General features: G+C 31.6%; 2 protein-coding genes across 2 annotated transcripts; both read left to right on the top strand.

The window, feature by feature from the left end:
- Positions 1-1,981: 1,981 nt before the first annotated feature.
- On the top strand, positions 1,982-7,022 carry LOC132745480 (uncharacterized). The gene is made up of 5 exons (XM_060734429.1): positions 1,982-2,140; positions 3,940-4,070; positions 4,611-4,693; positions 5,622-5,739; positions 6,870-7,022. Exons 2-5 carry the CDS (start codon positions 3,956-3,958, stop codon positions 7,007-7,009), a joined length of 456 nt encoding a protein of 151 aa, XP_060590412.1. The 5' UTR covers positions 1,982-2,140; positions 3,940-3,955; the 3' UTR covers positions 7,010-7,022.
- Positions 7,023-9,679: 2,657 nt separating this feature from the next.
- Positions 9,680-15,893, top strand: LOC132745481 (uncharacterized). Its single transcript, XM_060734431.1, has 5 exons — positions 9,680-9,749; positions 10,495-10,643; positions 11,123-11,205; positions 13,790-13,907; positions 14,715-15,893. The coding sequence occupies exons 2-5, from the start codon at positions 10,511-10,513 to the stop codon at positions 14,852-14,854; spliced, it is 474 nt and encodes a 157-aa protein (XP_060590414.1). The 5' UTR covers positions 9,680-9,749; positions 10,495-10,510; the 3' UTR covers positions 14,855-15,893.
- The last annotated feature ends 534 nt before the right edge of the window (positions 15,894-16,427 follow it).

Here is a 16,427-nt window from a genome sequence, read left to right on the forward strand (position 1 = left end):
TGTTTTTTAAGCCTCTTATTTTTTAATATTTTTTATGTATCTCATTATCTGTATTGAAAATTTGAATTTTATTACACATGGACTAGCAAATTATGATGCGTTGCCCTAGAATTGAATAATTTTTCTAATTACACAATACGGGATCATTCATTTGATTGAAGACTGATCTTTGCGTCTTTCTCTGAAATAATTATTTCCTTGTTAAAACATATTTGACCACATATTTCTGTCATTTAACTGTTCACTTTACAGCTATATGATATGGCGGTTTATGAGCGTTTTCCGCGTACAGCCTCCTAGGGTGTACTAATAAATTAGTTTTCCTTAGTTATCACGCAAGCACGATCCATGTCTCTGATGTAAGCGACAATTTACCATTATTTGTCTTTAAAAAATACTAAGGACTATTAATGGTTTATATCAACAAAAGAACATGCATGATATTGAGACTACGGTGTTGCAACGTTCTAGTTAATGACCCGTCATAAACAGTTGGTCGCTGCGTAGTAATTGGAAAATTGTTATCAAAAATAATAAAGAATATTTGCCACCTAATAAAAGCATTTACTTATAAATTTTCATTTATGCTTTTTGTTAAAAAATTATTGATAAAATTATTATGTAGAAGGGTTTTCATACCAGAACTATTTATTACAGACGTACGTATGCCTAAACCTGATTACCGAGGCAGTATGACGTCACGGAGTAGTGATTTTGAAAAAATAACAAACAAAAATCAAGAATTTTTCAGAGAATTATTATCTGATATGAAATTAAAGAATGAAAATATTTTCATATTGTAAATGTCTGTGATGAGTGATCAGTCAGCTTAGAAAAAATCAAGGTACTATTTTTTGACCTGATTACCGCGGCAGTAAGATTTGACAGATGGTATTAACATTGGGTCGGCATAGCCTCCCCAAAAACGATTAAATACATTGATAATTCGGTTTCATATAATGGCATCTGGTTCCATATATGGTTACTTTGGTACCATATATTGAAGAACTGGTATCATATATTGAAGAACTAGTATCATATAAAGTGATTATCAAGTCATATATTTCTACTTAGGTTCCATACATTGATAAATTGGTTTCATATATTGTAAAAATGAATTATATATTGATAATTCGGTTTCATATCAGGACATCTGGTTCCATATATTGTTATTTTGGTACCATATATTGAAGAATTGGTATAATATAATGTAATAACCAACTTATATATTTCTACTTTGGTTTCATAAATTGATACATTGGTTTCATATATTGAAAAATGAATCAATAGATTGATAATTCGGTTTCATATAAGGATATCTGGTTCCATACATGGCTACTTTGGTACAATATATTGAAGAAATGGAATCATATATTGAGAAAATCAACTTATATATTGCTAACTCGGTTTCATACACTGACGGTATGGTTTCATATATTGTAACTGTGGATTGATATAATGGATTCCGGTTAAATAAGAAGGTGTTTTCAATTCATATATAGTCGAAGTGAACTTATATATTATCCAAATGGTTACATGAAATGAAAAAGCACAATATCAGACAGCCATGGCTTTCCATCCCTGAGGTCTTTTTTCCACATGTTAGGCCAGAAAATCACCAAATGACCTTTAATGTGTCGGTCTGACGTAAAAACGAAACAAAACAATATGTGTATAGTTATTGTATTGGTGCATTTTAGTAATTCATTATATCCGTATGAAATGCAACACCCGGGCTTTATGTTGTCAAGTATAAACAATATAGTGTATGCAGATTTAGCTATAAATATTAACCACTGCTTGAAACGACAGGTACACAGCTGTTTCCAAGCAAATAACATTCAAAACATTAATTTGTATTCTGCAAGAAGAAAAGACAATATAAAAAAAACGATTTGTGTGTGATTCTTAGCCTGATTTGAGTGTAAAGCGTTGCAATGTTTTACTTTTTTTCAAACGCACAAATATATATATATATGTTATTTTGTCCCAGACACGTTATAAATCACTTCAACATTGTTGATTTCAACAAAGTAACAGATGTACACCGTGTAAATATATGTATAAACACGGAATATATTCATACTGCTGCAGCATTCACGTCAGTTTCCGGACTAGGACCTGTGCTTTCGGTTTTGAAGTAAGTTTGCGTTCTATTACATTTTTAATTATTTACGATAGATTATACATGTATTCATATTTTATTATTGAAATTTTTGCATACTGAACAGTAATCGTATGTTCCGATTTTATGATATACTTATATTGAGAAATATTTATGAAAAAAATGCGTATATTTATTTTCGGTATTTTCGCAGTAAAATTTTTTTTTTTCACTGGTGTCTGGCCGGACTAATCTCTTCTTAATTCAGTCAATACACAAAATTAAAGTATAAATCTTAAGAATTGTAAGGTCAAAACAGAGAAAAGTACACAATAAACAGAAAATTCAAGTTTTTTCTTTAAATACAGGATTTATTTTCATCTTGAGATATGAAAATTATCATATTTCACTTGTTGCTACCGCCACTAATTAACTATTTATTTTCATATCATTCGATGAAAATAAGCTCTGTATTTATTGGGAAAAAAACTTAAATATAATCTATTTATCTTATTTTTTTTTCTCACATTGTAAAATTCATATTTTATTTGACCTAAAATTTCAAATGAAAATCGCGCAAGTACTGTTATTACATGCCCGAAAGGGCATATTATGTTGTACCCCCTGGCGTCCGTCTGTCTGTCTGTCCGTCCGTCCGTCCGTTAGCAATTTGGTTTCCGGAGCATAACTTAAGTTCCATTTGGCCCACAATGATCAAACTTCATAGGATGATTGTCCATATTGGGTAGAAGACCCCTATTGATTTTGGGGTCAAAAGGTCAAAGGTCAAGGTCACTATTACCTTAAAACTGAAAACACTTTCCGGAGCATAACTTAAGTTCCAATTGGCCCACAATGTTCAAACTTCATAGGATGATTTCCATATTGGGTAGAAGACCCCTATTGATTTTGGGGTCAAAAGGTCAAAGGTCAAGGTCACTATTACCTTGATACTGAAAACAGTTTCCGCGCATAACTTAAGTTCCATTTGACCCACAATGTTCAAACTTCATAGAATGATTGTCCATATTGGGTAGAAGACCCCTATTGATTTTGGGGTCAAAAGGTCAAAGGTGAAGGTCACTATTACCTTGATACTGAAAACAGTTTCCGGAGCATATGTTAAGTTCCATTTGGCCCACAATGTTCAAACTTCATAGGATGATTGTCCATATTGGATAGAAACCCCTATTGATTTTGGGGTCAAAAGGTCAAATGTCAAGGTCATCCTTACTAAAAAAAATACTTTCGGGCCTAGCGGTGCTCTTGTTTTTCTTTTATTATTATTATAATTTTTATAATAATTATTATTATTTTTATTATTTCTATTATTATAATTATTACTATTATTATTATTATTATTGTCATTATTATTTTTATAATTATTATTATTATTATTATAATTATTATTATTATTGTCATTATTATTATTATTATTATTTTTATTATTATTGACATTATTGTTATTATTATTATTATTATTATTATTATTATTGTCATTATTATTATTATTTTTATTATTATTATTGACATTATTATTATTATTATTATTATTATTATTATTATTATTATTGTCATTATTATTATTATTGACATTATTATTATTGTTATTATAATACACAATTATTATATTAATAAAATACATTATATCGTTATATTTTGGCGAAATAACAGCACGAATTTAAAATAGTAATACTTTTTTAATTTTTGAAAAAAGATAGATAATTATATTCTTACAACTGAAACGAAAAGTTATGATGCCATTATTTTGAATTTTAATTACATCAATTTTTTTTGAATTTTAATAACATCATTATTTTGAATTCTAATTACAGAAAAGAGAAAGAAAACATGTCGAAACATCAACTTGTCGCGGCATTATTCCTTGTAGCACTAACAGCTAAAGTGGCACACGGATGCATGTGCATGGGGACATTGGAGGAACGAGTTCAAAGTGCTGATTTTGGTGCGATTTTTTGTTGTTGTTGTTGTTGTTTGGTTTTGTTGTTGTTTTTAAATTAAATCAAAGCCTCTTTAATTGGATGATGGCATGCATTATTTGCTACCTGTCCTTTCCTGCTAGAAATTCCTCTTGAACAATAAGCTGAAATCTTTAAGGAATGTGATTACACAGCAAACATTAAAATTTGGTCCGACAATACTTAAGCTAGCTAATTTTTCTTGTTTCCCCGCTGGAGAGGTTCTGTAGAGATATATAGATATGTTGGAAAGTGCTTTGAATGATTTATCTAAATATTTTGCATGTTTTTAGAATAATACCACAGAAACATTGTAAAGTGAAACTAAATTGGAGATCGTCGGCCTCGTTTTTTGAATTGCATGACCTTATGCCTATTTAAGGTCATGATAGGGATTACTTCATGTGGCTTGAATTTTCACCTGATAATTAAAGGTAACTAAATACGATACAGTATTAAGATCAACACACGGGGTTTAGGTACTTTATTTATGTCACTGTTATTTTTTCTTCTTCCTATTCTTACAGCTGCGCTCGCTAATGTAACGTCAGATGCGATTTCGTCACCAAAAGGACTTTATTACGAAATTGACAAGGAATGTGTCCTTAAGGTTTGTTACAATTATTAAAATATTAACAAATTATTACTACGAAAGACCGGTGGAGACATTTCAACTTCATGAATTCCCGATTTCATCTTCGTGAATTCAAAATTTTAACTTCGTGAATTCACGTTTTCAATATACTGAATTCATGATTTTCAAGAATTCACGACTTCAACTTATTGAGTTCACGATTCCAACTTCACCAATTCAACTTCGCAAATTTACGTCTTGAAATTCAAAATTTTAACTTTGTGAATTCACGTTTTCAACATCCCGAATTCACGTTTTCAACTTCACGAATGCACTTCAAGTTCATGGATTCATAACGTTGAAAACGTGAATTTATGAAGTTGAATCCGTGAATTCGTGAATCCGCATGTTGAAAACGTGAATTCAAGAAGTTAAAATTGTAAAATTGGTAAAGATGAAGCCGAGAATTCAAGAAGTTAAAATGTCGCCACAGGTTTTTCGAATATAACTGTTACTGTTTTTTTTTATAACTTAGTAATTTAATAAAAATAGCTAAATGTGTGTGTCTATCTTTGAGATCATTGTTACTCTTGAAATGTGGTGTATTCAACACGGATTTTAACGAAATAAAAACTGAAGTAACTGTGATATGTTTTTGGTACGACACGGACCGGTCTAAAGTTAAAACTAAGGGAGGTAAATGCGTAGACATTTCGAGAAGTATAATGAACAGGGAAGGGAGACAAATACGCTAACAGTGCAGATTATTCCCCTTTAAAAATCTTAACATTAAAAAAACATCAGGTGCGGTTTCAGGAATCGGGGACTGTTGCATCTTACTAGTTTTCGAGAGAGGTAGGGGTGGGGATTATGAGTCAAATTTTTGCATTAGTTCTCTTTTAATAGGGCGCTTTAAAAATGAAGGAACAATTTTAATACGCCAATATTTACGTTCGTATTTTAGACGCCGTACGGGACGGATGTAGGAAGGGCGTATGCGACAGACCGGCCGAGGCCCGATGGTGTGAGGACATCTTGTGATGGGTCGGACTTGGAAAAAGACAAAGTTTATTTGATAATAGGTAAGCGAAACATGGTTTGTTTCGAAGCATGTCGGTATGTTAACACTTTGGTCAATTTTAAAGTGGCTTGTCTCTAGATGAGTGTGCTGTTTTGTTGGGGAATTAAACAAAAAAGTTAACCTTTTTTTTTAAAGTTTATAAGTAATCAATTGTGGACTTGACATTTGCAAAGCACAAGGAAAACACTTATCAAAATAGCAAAAAAATGCAATTTTTTAAATAGCCCTAACTCCGCACGTTATGGGATAGAAACTTGGTGAGAAAATAGTTAACTTTCGATCTATTGATTGTGAATATTTGATAGAATTTTGTCTAAATCAAAAGCATTTTATTTCTTATTTTTGATTTTTTTTCTTCCCTTTTTTTTCTTTTTTCTTTTATTCAAACCATTATTATCATACTTATATCTATTCCGCCCATTGGATTTTCGAAATGGAATAATCCTGCTGTGAGTTTAGAACTTTCCATTGTTAGTTTTTGGGAGTGCCTGATGAAATTTACAGTAGATTAGCAGACGACATTTCACCTGGAAAAAATACCTCGTTATTGATATCAAAAAGTGTTTAGATAATATATATCATTGTTTGATATTACTTTTTTGAAAATTTTTAATGTTTAGCTAAAAATCCACTTTAATAATAATAATTAGGGAAAGATAGAAATAGAAAATATTCAAGTTTCTTCTATAAATACAGGATTTATTTTCATCGAGTGGCATGAAAACAAATATTTCACGAATGGCAGTAGCCACTCGTGAAATAATTATGATAATTTTCATACCACAAGATGAAAATCAAACCTATATTAATATAAATAACTTGAATTTTCTGTTTATTAAAAACATTTTCTCTATTTTAACCTTATGAATAGGAATTTCCTTTTAATTTTATATACAGTATTGGCTGAATTTAGAAGAAAGTAGTCCGGCAAGACACCAGTGAATACGGAAAATATGTTTCATTCAGTGAAAAATATTTTTTTTACAGTGAAAATACGGAACATAAAAATACGCATTTTCATTTTATCATTTTTTCTAAATATTTCATTTATAAGTATATAATAAATGTTTTATTTTCACCTGTAAATGAAAAGGCTACATGTTCGGTTATTTATATTTTTTTTTCAAACAGGTAGGTTATATAACAGGGCCAATCCAGATACCGACTCTGTGCTGTACTCGGGGTGTGGCGGCTTTGTTGTAGAATGGGACACCGTGCATTCGGACCTAAAGAATGATTTGAAAGAGATGCTATCTTTTGATAACTGTTAAAGAGAAAAATATAACTCATAAACCAATTTTTCTCGTCTCATTTGTAAGCCCCTATTTTTGCATGTTGTGAGGCTATATAAATAAAATATAACTAAGAAACATACAGGAAATACATTGAAAATCGTATGTTTGTGCTATTCTCTGTCCGATTCGAGTGAAAAGCGTTTTAACGCTTTTCAATTATGGGCCATTTTTCACTATTATAATTATTATTTTGGAAAAACGGAACGAGCTAGTGATCTGGAATTTTGCACATAAGTTATTAGCACAGATCTACATCAAATAGAGTAATAATCTCAAAAAAATATGTCCAGTCCCGTCATGTCAAAAAACCTCAGTGGACTCCCTTTAAAGTATTAAATATTTAATGTGTCATTAATATATTCATTTATTTGAAATTTTGAAAATCTGTTTAAAGAGTTCTAGCTTGTGACAGTTATATAAAATGTTTTATCTTCAAAATTTAATCTGTCTGGTACAGTGTAATATTATTTGTAGTGTTTTGCTATCATCTTAGCTTCATACCATTTATATGATATATAATTTACTTGGATTAGAATATGCTAATAAGAACAAATAGAAGGCTTGTTTCAATTACCGTTTGCTTTAGAAATGCAATAGTATAACATAATTATTAACTGTTTTATGGATAACGTATGCAGCAGTCTTATAAAATTAGTTTATTACATGCTTTTCGGTGGTTTATAGATATATATCGGTGAAATAAAAACTGGTATATTTCGATCTTACACTAAACTAAACAATTTTTTTTATTATTATATGCAAAGAAACGTTTTAAAAAGACATTAAACCTAATGCTGAATGAAAAGCGCGCCAAATAATAATACAACGTGACGTCATTTACAACGTCACGTCATTAAGTTGGTTCCTAGTACTGTGCACGCTGGTATTTCACTGAAACAACGTAAGGGGCTGAAATTCAAAACAGTGAAATTATCAAATTGATAATTTCACTGTTTAAAACAGTGAAATTACCAGTTTTATATCACTGATATATTTCTATAAACCACCGAAAAGCATGTAATAAATTTACATATTTCGGCGAAATTTTTTTTTCCGGTTTTTGGGTAGAAATTACCCCACCCACTTTAACCAAGTATAAAACTTACAAATTATGCAATTTCTTGCGTTTTTTATGATAAATACTTAAACGCACACAGTATTTATGAAAAACAAATCAATATTAGAATTTAAGTAGCTACTTGGAATATTTTTTGTTATTTCTAGGTAACCATCATAGAAAAGTCTGCAAAAAGTAGGGTTTTTTCTTTGAAATTTTGAAAATTTTAAGACAAAAACCTGAAATGCTATAATTTCATTGTTATTCAATCATAACTTGATTATTTCTTAAATGTTTGCACACCTTTTTACCAAAACACGTCATAATCTTTGCTGTAAAATTTACCATAATAAGATATATACCCGTTTTGCATAAAATTGGCGGCCATATTGGACGCCATTTTGGATTCTGAAGCGTTGTGAAAGCAAAATTTTGTTAGATTTGGCTTTTTGTAGGAGAGACTATATATTTACTCTGGTGTAAGTGTCAGATTCGGACAAAAAATTTGATTAAATTGCCCTTGGCTCTTAGGCTGCTTTGTGCTTGTCCGTGTTCTCAACATAGGATTAAAGAGAAAGTAGCCGTGAAAACAAACCTGATTATTAAATTACCTTTTCTTTCCAGAAACAAAAATAATATGTAATAGATGGTGAACAGTTTTTTTACTTGTGACATTTAAAATTAAACATCACCTGGGGAATTCTAGCTTGAATGCCCATGTGCAAATAACTAAGACCCCATTTCAGGTAAATCAATACTTTGAACAGACATGGAAAAGGTTGGGAAGTTCAATTTTTTGATAAAAGTAGCATTACTTACTGGAACCGAATTATATTCACAATAAAAAGGGCCGAAAAGCTGCTATGAGATTTTGAATAAAAATAAAGAAAGGTGTTACATCCAGGCTTATATTCCAATTGATAATTAAAATAGAAAAGCAACATTGACTGGACAGGTACCTAACTTTGTTCTAAAAAATGAGTCGTCCATAGATTTTATTTATTTAAGCAATAAACACAACCCTTCGTCATGAATGCGAATTCCAATGTCCTTATTAACATCATAACTATAAATATTTCAATAATGGGGTTGGAAAAGCTATACGGGAATGACCAATACAGAAAAACAATAGAAAATTTGTGGAAAATTAAATTAAGAATCTATAGACCATATGGAGTTAATACCAAAGAATAACGCACCAGACGGCGGCAAACTACGCCACGGCGGGCGTCGTTCATTGACGTCACGTCACTTCCATTGTTTTGTTTTGATATATTTGTATGTGTAATAGATTACCAAATTTACTTTATATAAGTACTATACTTCTATTTAATTCTGATATCTTAATTTCCATTATGCTAGTACTGATACTTTACAATCAGTTTTGAAACACTAAACGATCACCTTTGAAACACTATACGATCACTTTTCTTGTTTAAAGTTAGGCAATATTATTACGCTACTAAACAATAAGTATTTGGAATCATTTGGCACTTTTGCCAACTTCAATTTATCCCATCCTGTATGTTAATTGCTATTAACAAGTGTTCTGTTAATGAACACGTTTATGACGTCACTTAATGACGTCAAACTTGAACGAACACTTGGACGTGAAGGTTTGACGTCATAAACAGGAGAAGCGCTCTGACCACCATTGCGGTAAGCCGTTGTTTTTATTTCTCGGAAGTTTTCCGATTTTCTTTTATTTCCCCTACCTTATTTATTTTATATGTCTGATAATTATGAAATATGATGACTTAAATACTTAATACAATACATAAAACTTACATTTGCCTTTATTCTCATTTCTTTTGTTTAATTTACACAAACGGTCCTGTGATATCGAACCGAAAGACTGTTCCCCGTTTACAATATACATATAAATGAAATATTGCAAATATTGATAGAATAAGATGCTTATATTCATGTTTGGTATTTTCACTGTAAAAATTTATTTTTTCACTGGTGTCTGGCCGGACTAATCTCTTTTTAATTCAGTCAATACACAAAATTAAAGTATAAGTCTTCAGAATTGTAATGTCAAAACAGAGAAAAAGTACATAATAAACAGAAAATTCAAGTTTTTTCTTTAAATACAGGATTTATTTTCATCTTGTGATATGAAAATTATCATATTTCACTTGTTGCTACCGCCACTTATTAACTATTTATTTTCATACCATTCGATGAAAATAAGTTCTGTATTTATTGGGGGAAAAAAACTTTCTATATAATCTATCTATCTTATTTTTTTTTCTCACATTTTATTTGACCTACAATTACATATTGAAAATCGCGCAAGTGCTGTTATTTTTTTCTTTTATTATTATTATTATTATTGTCATTATTATTATTATTATTATTATTATTATAATCACATCATTATTTTGAATTCTAATTACAGAAAAGAGAAAGAAAACATGTCGAAACATCAACTTCTTGCAGCATTATTTCTTGTAGCACTAACAGCTAAAGTGGCACACGGATGCTCGTGCATGGGGGCATCGGGACGTTGGATGACATTGGAGGAACGAGTTGCAACAGCTGAATTTGGTGCGTTTTTTGTTGTTGTGGTTATTGTTTTTTTAATTTAATTAAATCAAAGCCCCTTTAATTGGATGCTCGAAATTCCTCTTGAACAATATGCTGAAACAGAAAGAATTTAAAAAAAAAAAGAATTAAAAAAAAAAGAAGAATTAAGCTAGCTAAATATTCTTGTTTCTCCGCTGGAGTGTGTCTGTAGAGATACATACATATAATGAAAACTTTTTTAAAAGATTTATCTAAATATTTGCATGATTTTAGTATCATATCACAGAAACTTGTAAATTGAAACTAACTTAGAGCTCGTCGACCTTATTTTTAAGTCGCATGACCTGATACTTATTTAAGGTCATTATAGGGATTACATGTACTACATGTAGCTTGGGTCTGATAATAAAAGATAACTAAATATGATACAGTATTTAGGTTCCGGGGGTTTAGGTACTATATTTATGCCACTGTTATTTTCCTTCTTTCTATGTTTACAGCTGCGCTCGCTAATGTAACGTCAGATGTGATTTCGTCACCAAAAGGACTTTATTACGAAATTAACAAGGAATGTGTCCTTAAGGTTTGTTACAATTATAAAAATATTAACAGATTATTACTACGAAAGACCGGTGGAGACATTTCAATTTCTTGAAATCCCGATTTCATTTTCGTCAATTCACAATTTTAACTTCGTGAATTCAAGTTTTTTAGTAATTATACGAAATTCACGATTCCAACTTAACGAATTCACAATTTCAACTTCACGAGTTCATGATTTCAATTTCACAAATTCAACTTCGCAAATTCACGTTTTGAACTTCACGATTTCAGATTCGTGAATTCATGATTTCAACTTCCCAAATTCACGTTTTCAACTTCACGAATTCACTTCAATTTCATAAATTCATGAAGATGAAATTTTTAATTCATGAAGTTGAAAACGTGAATTCATGAAGTTGAAAACGTGAATCCATGAAGTTGAAAACGTGAATTCGTAAATTCCGTATGTTGAAAACGTGAATTCAAGAATTTAAAATTATGAATTCGTAAAGATTTAAGAAGTTGAAATGTCACCACCGGTCTTCCGTATATTACTGTTTTTCATACCAAATAATTTAATGAAAATTGTATACATGTAATTAAGTGTGTCTGTCTGTCTGTCTTTGAGATCATTGTTACTCGGAAAATGTAGTGAATTCGACACGGATTTTAACTAAACAAAGTTATTCCCTGCGGTCTAGAGACCGCAGGGTATTGGTACGCGTTTAACTTTTGAGGCATGGAGGAGCACGTGACCTGTTTTCGGTACATGGAGGAGCATGTGATCTGTAAACCGTACATGATTGGTTAATTGACCTTTTCGAAAACCTAGCTAAATACCGTGTGCCGGTACGTTACGGATTTACCTCTAGGATCAGTCCGGATGTAACCTAATAAAGAACAAAAACTATTACGTTTCATATTTCTAATTTTCTATAATTATTTTACCGTTTAAGGTGGAAAAACTTGAATGATGTGTTTGAAAATTTCAATGTTTCTATAATATCTATCTCAAATTTTACAAACAATAAATTGTTTATACTGAAAATCTACAAAATTAAAATATTCGTAGTGGCATCTGCCATAATAAATTGAGATATTTTCTGCGTAAACTTGTGTTTTTAAATTAATTTTTTTTGCTCGGAATAATTCATAAAATGGTAGGCATATTTAATTATTTTCTTAAAAAGAAATAATTGTTTTTATGTTCGGCCTTCTCCGGTCTTTAACGATCACCAGTTTCCAAAGACCTTCTTCTATATTGATCGATTATTGTCAACTATATTCCTGATACAAACGTTTATTTACCCCCCACTCCCCAAACAATGTTGAAAATAGTTAAATGAAATATCTTTATATCATTAAAAATGTTCCCCGCAGGTAACCATTTTACTTGTATTTATGTGGAACGACACAGACCGGTTAAACTAAGAGAGGCAAATGCGAAGTATAGTGAACAATGAAGGGAGACAAATGCGTTTAACTTAACACTTAACTGTGTAAATTATTCCCCTCAGAAAAGCGTCTTGCTTATACTAATAAAAACAATAAAAAAATCAAAGGGCTGCAAAGCACTGTGGTATTTTCTGATCTTTGCAATCTAAATCATTACAGCGACTGCGTTTAGATTTTTTTTCTATAACAGTTTGGGATTGATACATATGGAATTTTGCATGACTAGAGTTGCATCAAAAAATCATTTTTCATTTTTTATGACAGCCACACTTTATCCTTGCATATCGTGGCTACTTCCTTAAAAAAGACACTTCAAAAAAAAAAAAGTTGCCTCGACTAGGATTTGAACATTAGGCCTCTCACACCCTAAACGAGCGCGCTACCTCTGCACCACGGTGAAGTAATACGTATGTAGCTTGAATAAAAACAAATACATTGTAATTCTAAATTGAGAATTTCCATTTCGTGTTTGTAATCCTTATTAATTTCGAGGTATTTTGTTCACGATAAACCTGTTGTTTAACACTGATGAAAATAATTTAGCGAAAATCTTCTCGCCAAAACAGTCCGACATGTATATATTCCACTACTCGACAGTCAGATTTATTTGTGTACTACGCTCTGGAGTATTCGGTAATCGACATAGCTAAAAATAGCATTTTCATTGATTAATCTTTACAGAACTAGCCGAACATTTTTCATTGGGTAAAAAAGATAATCATCCGCGAAATTTGTGATTGTAACCTCATATTTCTATTGACTAATCTAAACTTTTAATGCACTGTAATTCGTTTAATGCCTACATTAAAAATGATTCTTTCTTTTAAATTGCTGGGTTTTAAGCAGTTTTGAGTGAGAACTACTTTGCGTTGTTACGACTGTTAGGAAATTTTGTGTTAGGTCGTGGATGTTAGTTTTGTATTTACTGATCTTGCGATCAGAAAATACAAAAACATCACGTGCGGTTCAGGTATTTTTTTTAAGTGGGATACCAAAAAAGGGGTAAAAGCATATTTCAGGGTGGGTGGTGTTGGCATCTAACTAGTTTTCGGGAGAGGTAGAGGTAGGGATAATGAGTCAAATTTTTGTTTAAGTTCAATTTTAATAGGGCGCTTTAAATATGAAGGAACAATTTTAAAATTACGCCAATAATTACGTTCGCATTTCAGACGCCGAACGGGACGGATGTAGGAAGGGCGTATGCGACAAGTCGGCTGAAGCCCGAAGGTATGAGGACATCCTGTGATGGGGCGGACTTGGCAAAAGACAAAGTTTATTTGATAATAGGTGAGCGAAACATGGTTTCTCTGATCAAATTAAAAGTGGCTTGATGAGTGTGCTGTTTCGTTGAGGAATTTAGATAATGTAAATGTGCCGCGTCACGACAAAACCAATATAATGGGTTTGCGACCAGCATGGATCCAGACAAGCCTGCGCAGGCGCGCAGTCTGATCAGGATCCATGCTGTTCGCTTACCAACTCTATTACAAGTGGAGAAACTGATAACGAACAGCATGGGTCCTGATCAGACTGCGCGGAAGCGCAGGCTGGTCTGGATCCATGCTGGTCGCAAACGCATTATGTTGGTTTTATCGTGACGCGGCTCAAATGTTAATACATTTAAGTTTATTTGGAATCAATAGTGGTCTTGACGTTTACAAGGCACAAGGAAAACACTTATCAAAATAGCCAATTTTTCCCCTTTTTTAAAAATAGCCCTAACAACGTACGTAACTTGATAGAAACTTGGTGAAAAAATTGTTTAATTTCGATCAATTGATTGTGAATATTTAATAAAATTGTGTCTTAATTAAAAGCATTTTAATTTATAAGTTTCCTTTTTTTCCCCTTTTTCTTTTATACTTTTTTTTCTTTTCCTTTTTTTGGGGGGGGGGGGGGGCGTTTTGTGGGGTTGGGTGGGGGCATATCAAATATATCGCATCAATTTAAACATTCATGTATTTCAAACCGTTATCATACTGATATCAATTTCGCCCATCGGATTCTCGAAATGGAAAAGTCATGTTTTTATTTTCACCTGTAACTGAGAAGGCTACACATAATGGGTTATATATTTTTTATTTTTTCAAACAGGTGGCTTATATAACAGGGACAATCCAGATACCGACTCTGTGCTGTATTCGGGGTGTGGCGGATTTGTTGTAGAATGGGACAGAGTGACCTCGGACTTCAAGAATGATTTGAAAAAGATGCTATCGTTTGATAACTGTTAAAGTGAAAAATATAACACATATAGCAATTTTTTCCGTCTCATTTGTAAGCCAAACAAACAAACATTTAGATTGTTTGATTGGTGCATTTTGATTGTACTCGTATTTCTAAAATAAACCATATATTAGTTAAAATTTGTTTAAGCAAAATTACTTTGTTGTGTAAGCATGTTTGTTTGTTTTGGTTTTTCGGCGCACCAACGCAATATAAGTCGTATGGCGCAAACTGTGTTACAAACTTTAAAGCAACATTCGTGTTTAAAACCACCTCACCCGCTGGAGCTAATAGATGCATATACTTCAGTAATTTGAACCCATTTTAGTCGCCTCTTATGATCACCAGGGACAAATGGTCCTCAGCCATTTGACGGCAACTCCTCAGCCACAATTGCATATCAAAAAGTCTGCCTTGAACATAATCTTCTTCATCTTACGAGTATATAATTATTTTGTAATTCAAGGAGCTACATTCATCATAAGGTCGTAAATTAGTATATTTCTTCTTCTAATTGATGCATATTAATGAGCGTTGGTAAGACTTAGAACAACATAATCATGTCTGCCCAAACGCTCTTTATCAACAATATGGTACACATTTGGTGTACCCGCCATTTATTGTATGTAGGGAATTCGATATATTTACGAACCCAGTTGCATGTCCCTTCACTGAAGGTCAATTTTGGCCGCCATTTTTTCATAGCTACATTCGGTAAGTATAACTGGACTCGTAAGATCCCAATTTCAATTCAATTCGCAATATTAAATACATAGCTCATTAACCTTAACTTTAATTATAACACCCTGTGTGACAATAACATCATTTGAGTCGATTCTTGACAAATGTCCACGCCTTAATGATGTAATTACGATTAAATATCAAGTTTCTTTTTGTTATAACAATAGACTTAAAGTGGTAACAGCGCCGGGATTGGTGATCCTTCTTTGCTTTGCTCTTCATTTTGAGAATGTCTGCGCGAGATTATGCACTCGTTAAATAAAACAATTATATTGTTAAAAGCTAAATAAACAATGTCGAGTTTTATATGATTAGTTTGCACTTTTTATTTTCATTTTGTGTTCAGCATTTCTTCCTCTTTTTATTTTTTTTTCATTGAACAAGTGCAATTTTAATAACGTCAATAAGCGTTTACAGCTTTTTTGAAGCCGATTGAATAAATTCTGGACCGTAGTGCGAACCCATAAAATAGATTTTCACATAAAGCGACGCCGAAACGCTTTAAAACAGTTTGTTCTTAATAAGGTTTAAATCTTTGTTGACATTTTTATAACTAAAAAAGCAGTGTACATGGAGTCATTATTCTTATAGAGGTGACCGAGTTATATAACTGTGTTTTTACATATTTCTTCAACGATGACGTTAAATATAGAATATTGAGTGTTAGTGCAATACTGAATTTATTGAACGAGTTGAATAAAATTATATTATGCGAGCCTAACGAGTTGAATGAAATTATATTATACGAGCCTCTAATAATATAATTTTATTCAACTCGTTCAATAAACTCAATATTGAACTTACACTCATTCAATATCCTCTATTTGTTGATACCTTTTC

The sequence above is a fragment of the Ruditapes philippinarum genome, unplaced genomic scaffold (assembly GCF_026571515.1).
Source record: "Ruditapes philippinarum isolate M1 unplaced genomic scaffold, ASM2657151v2 ctg2613_1_1_1_1, whole genome shotgun sequence".
NCBI classification, from domain to species: Eukaryota; Metazoa; Mollusca; class Bivalvia; order Venerida; family Veneridae; genus Ruditapes; species Ruditapes philippinarum.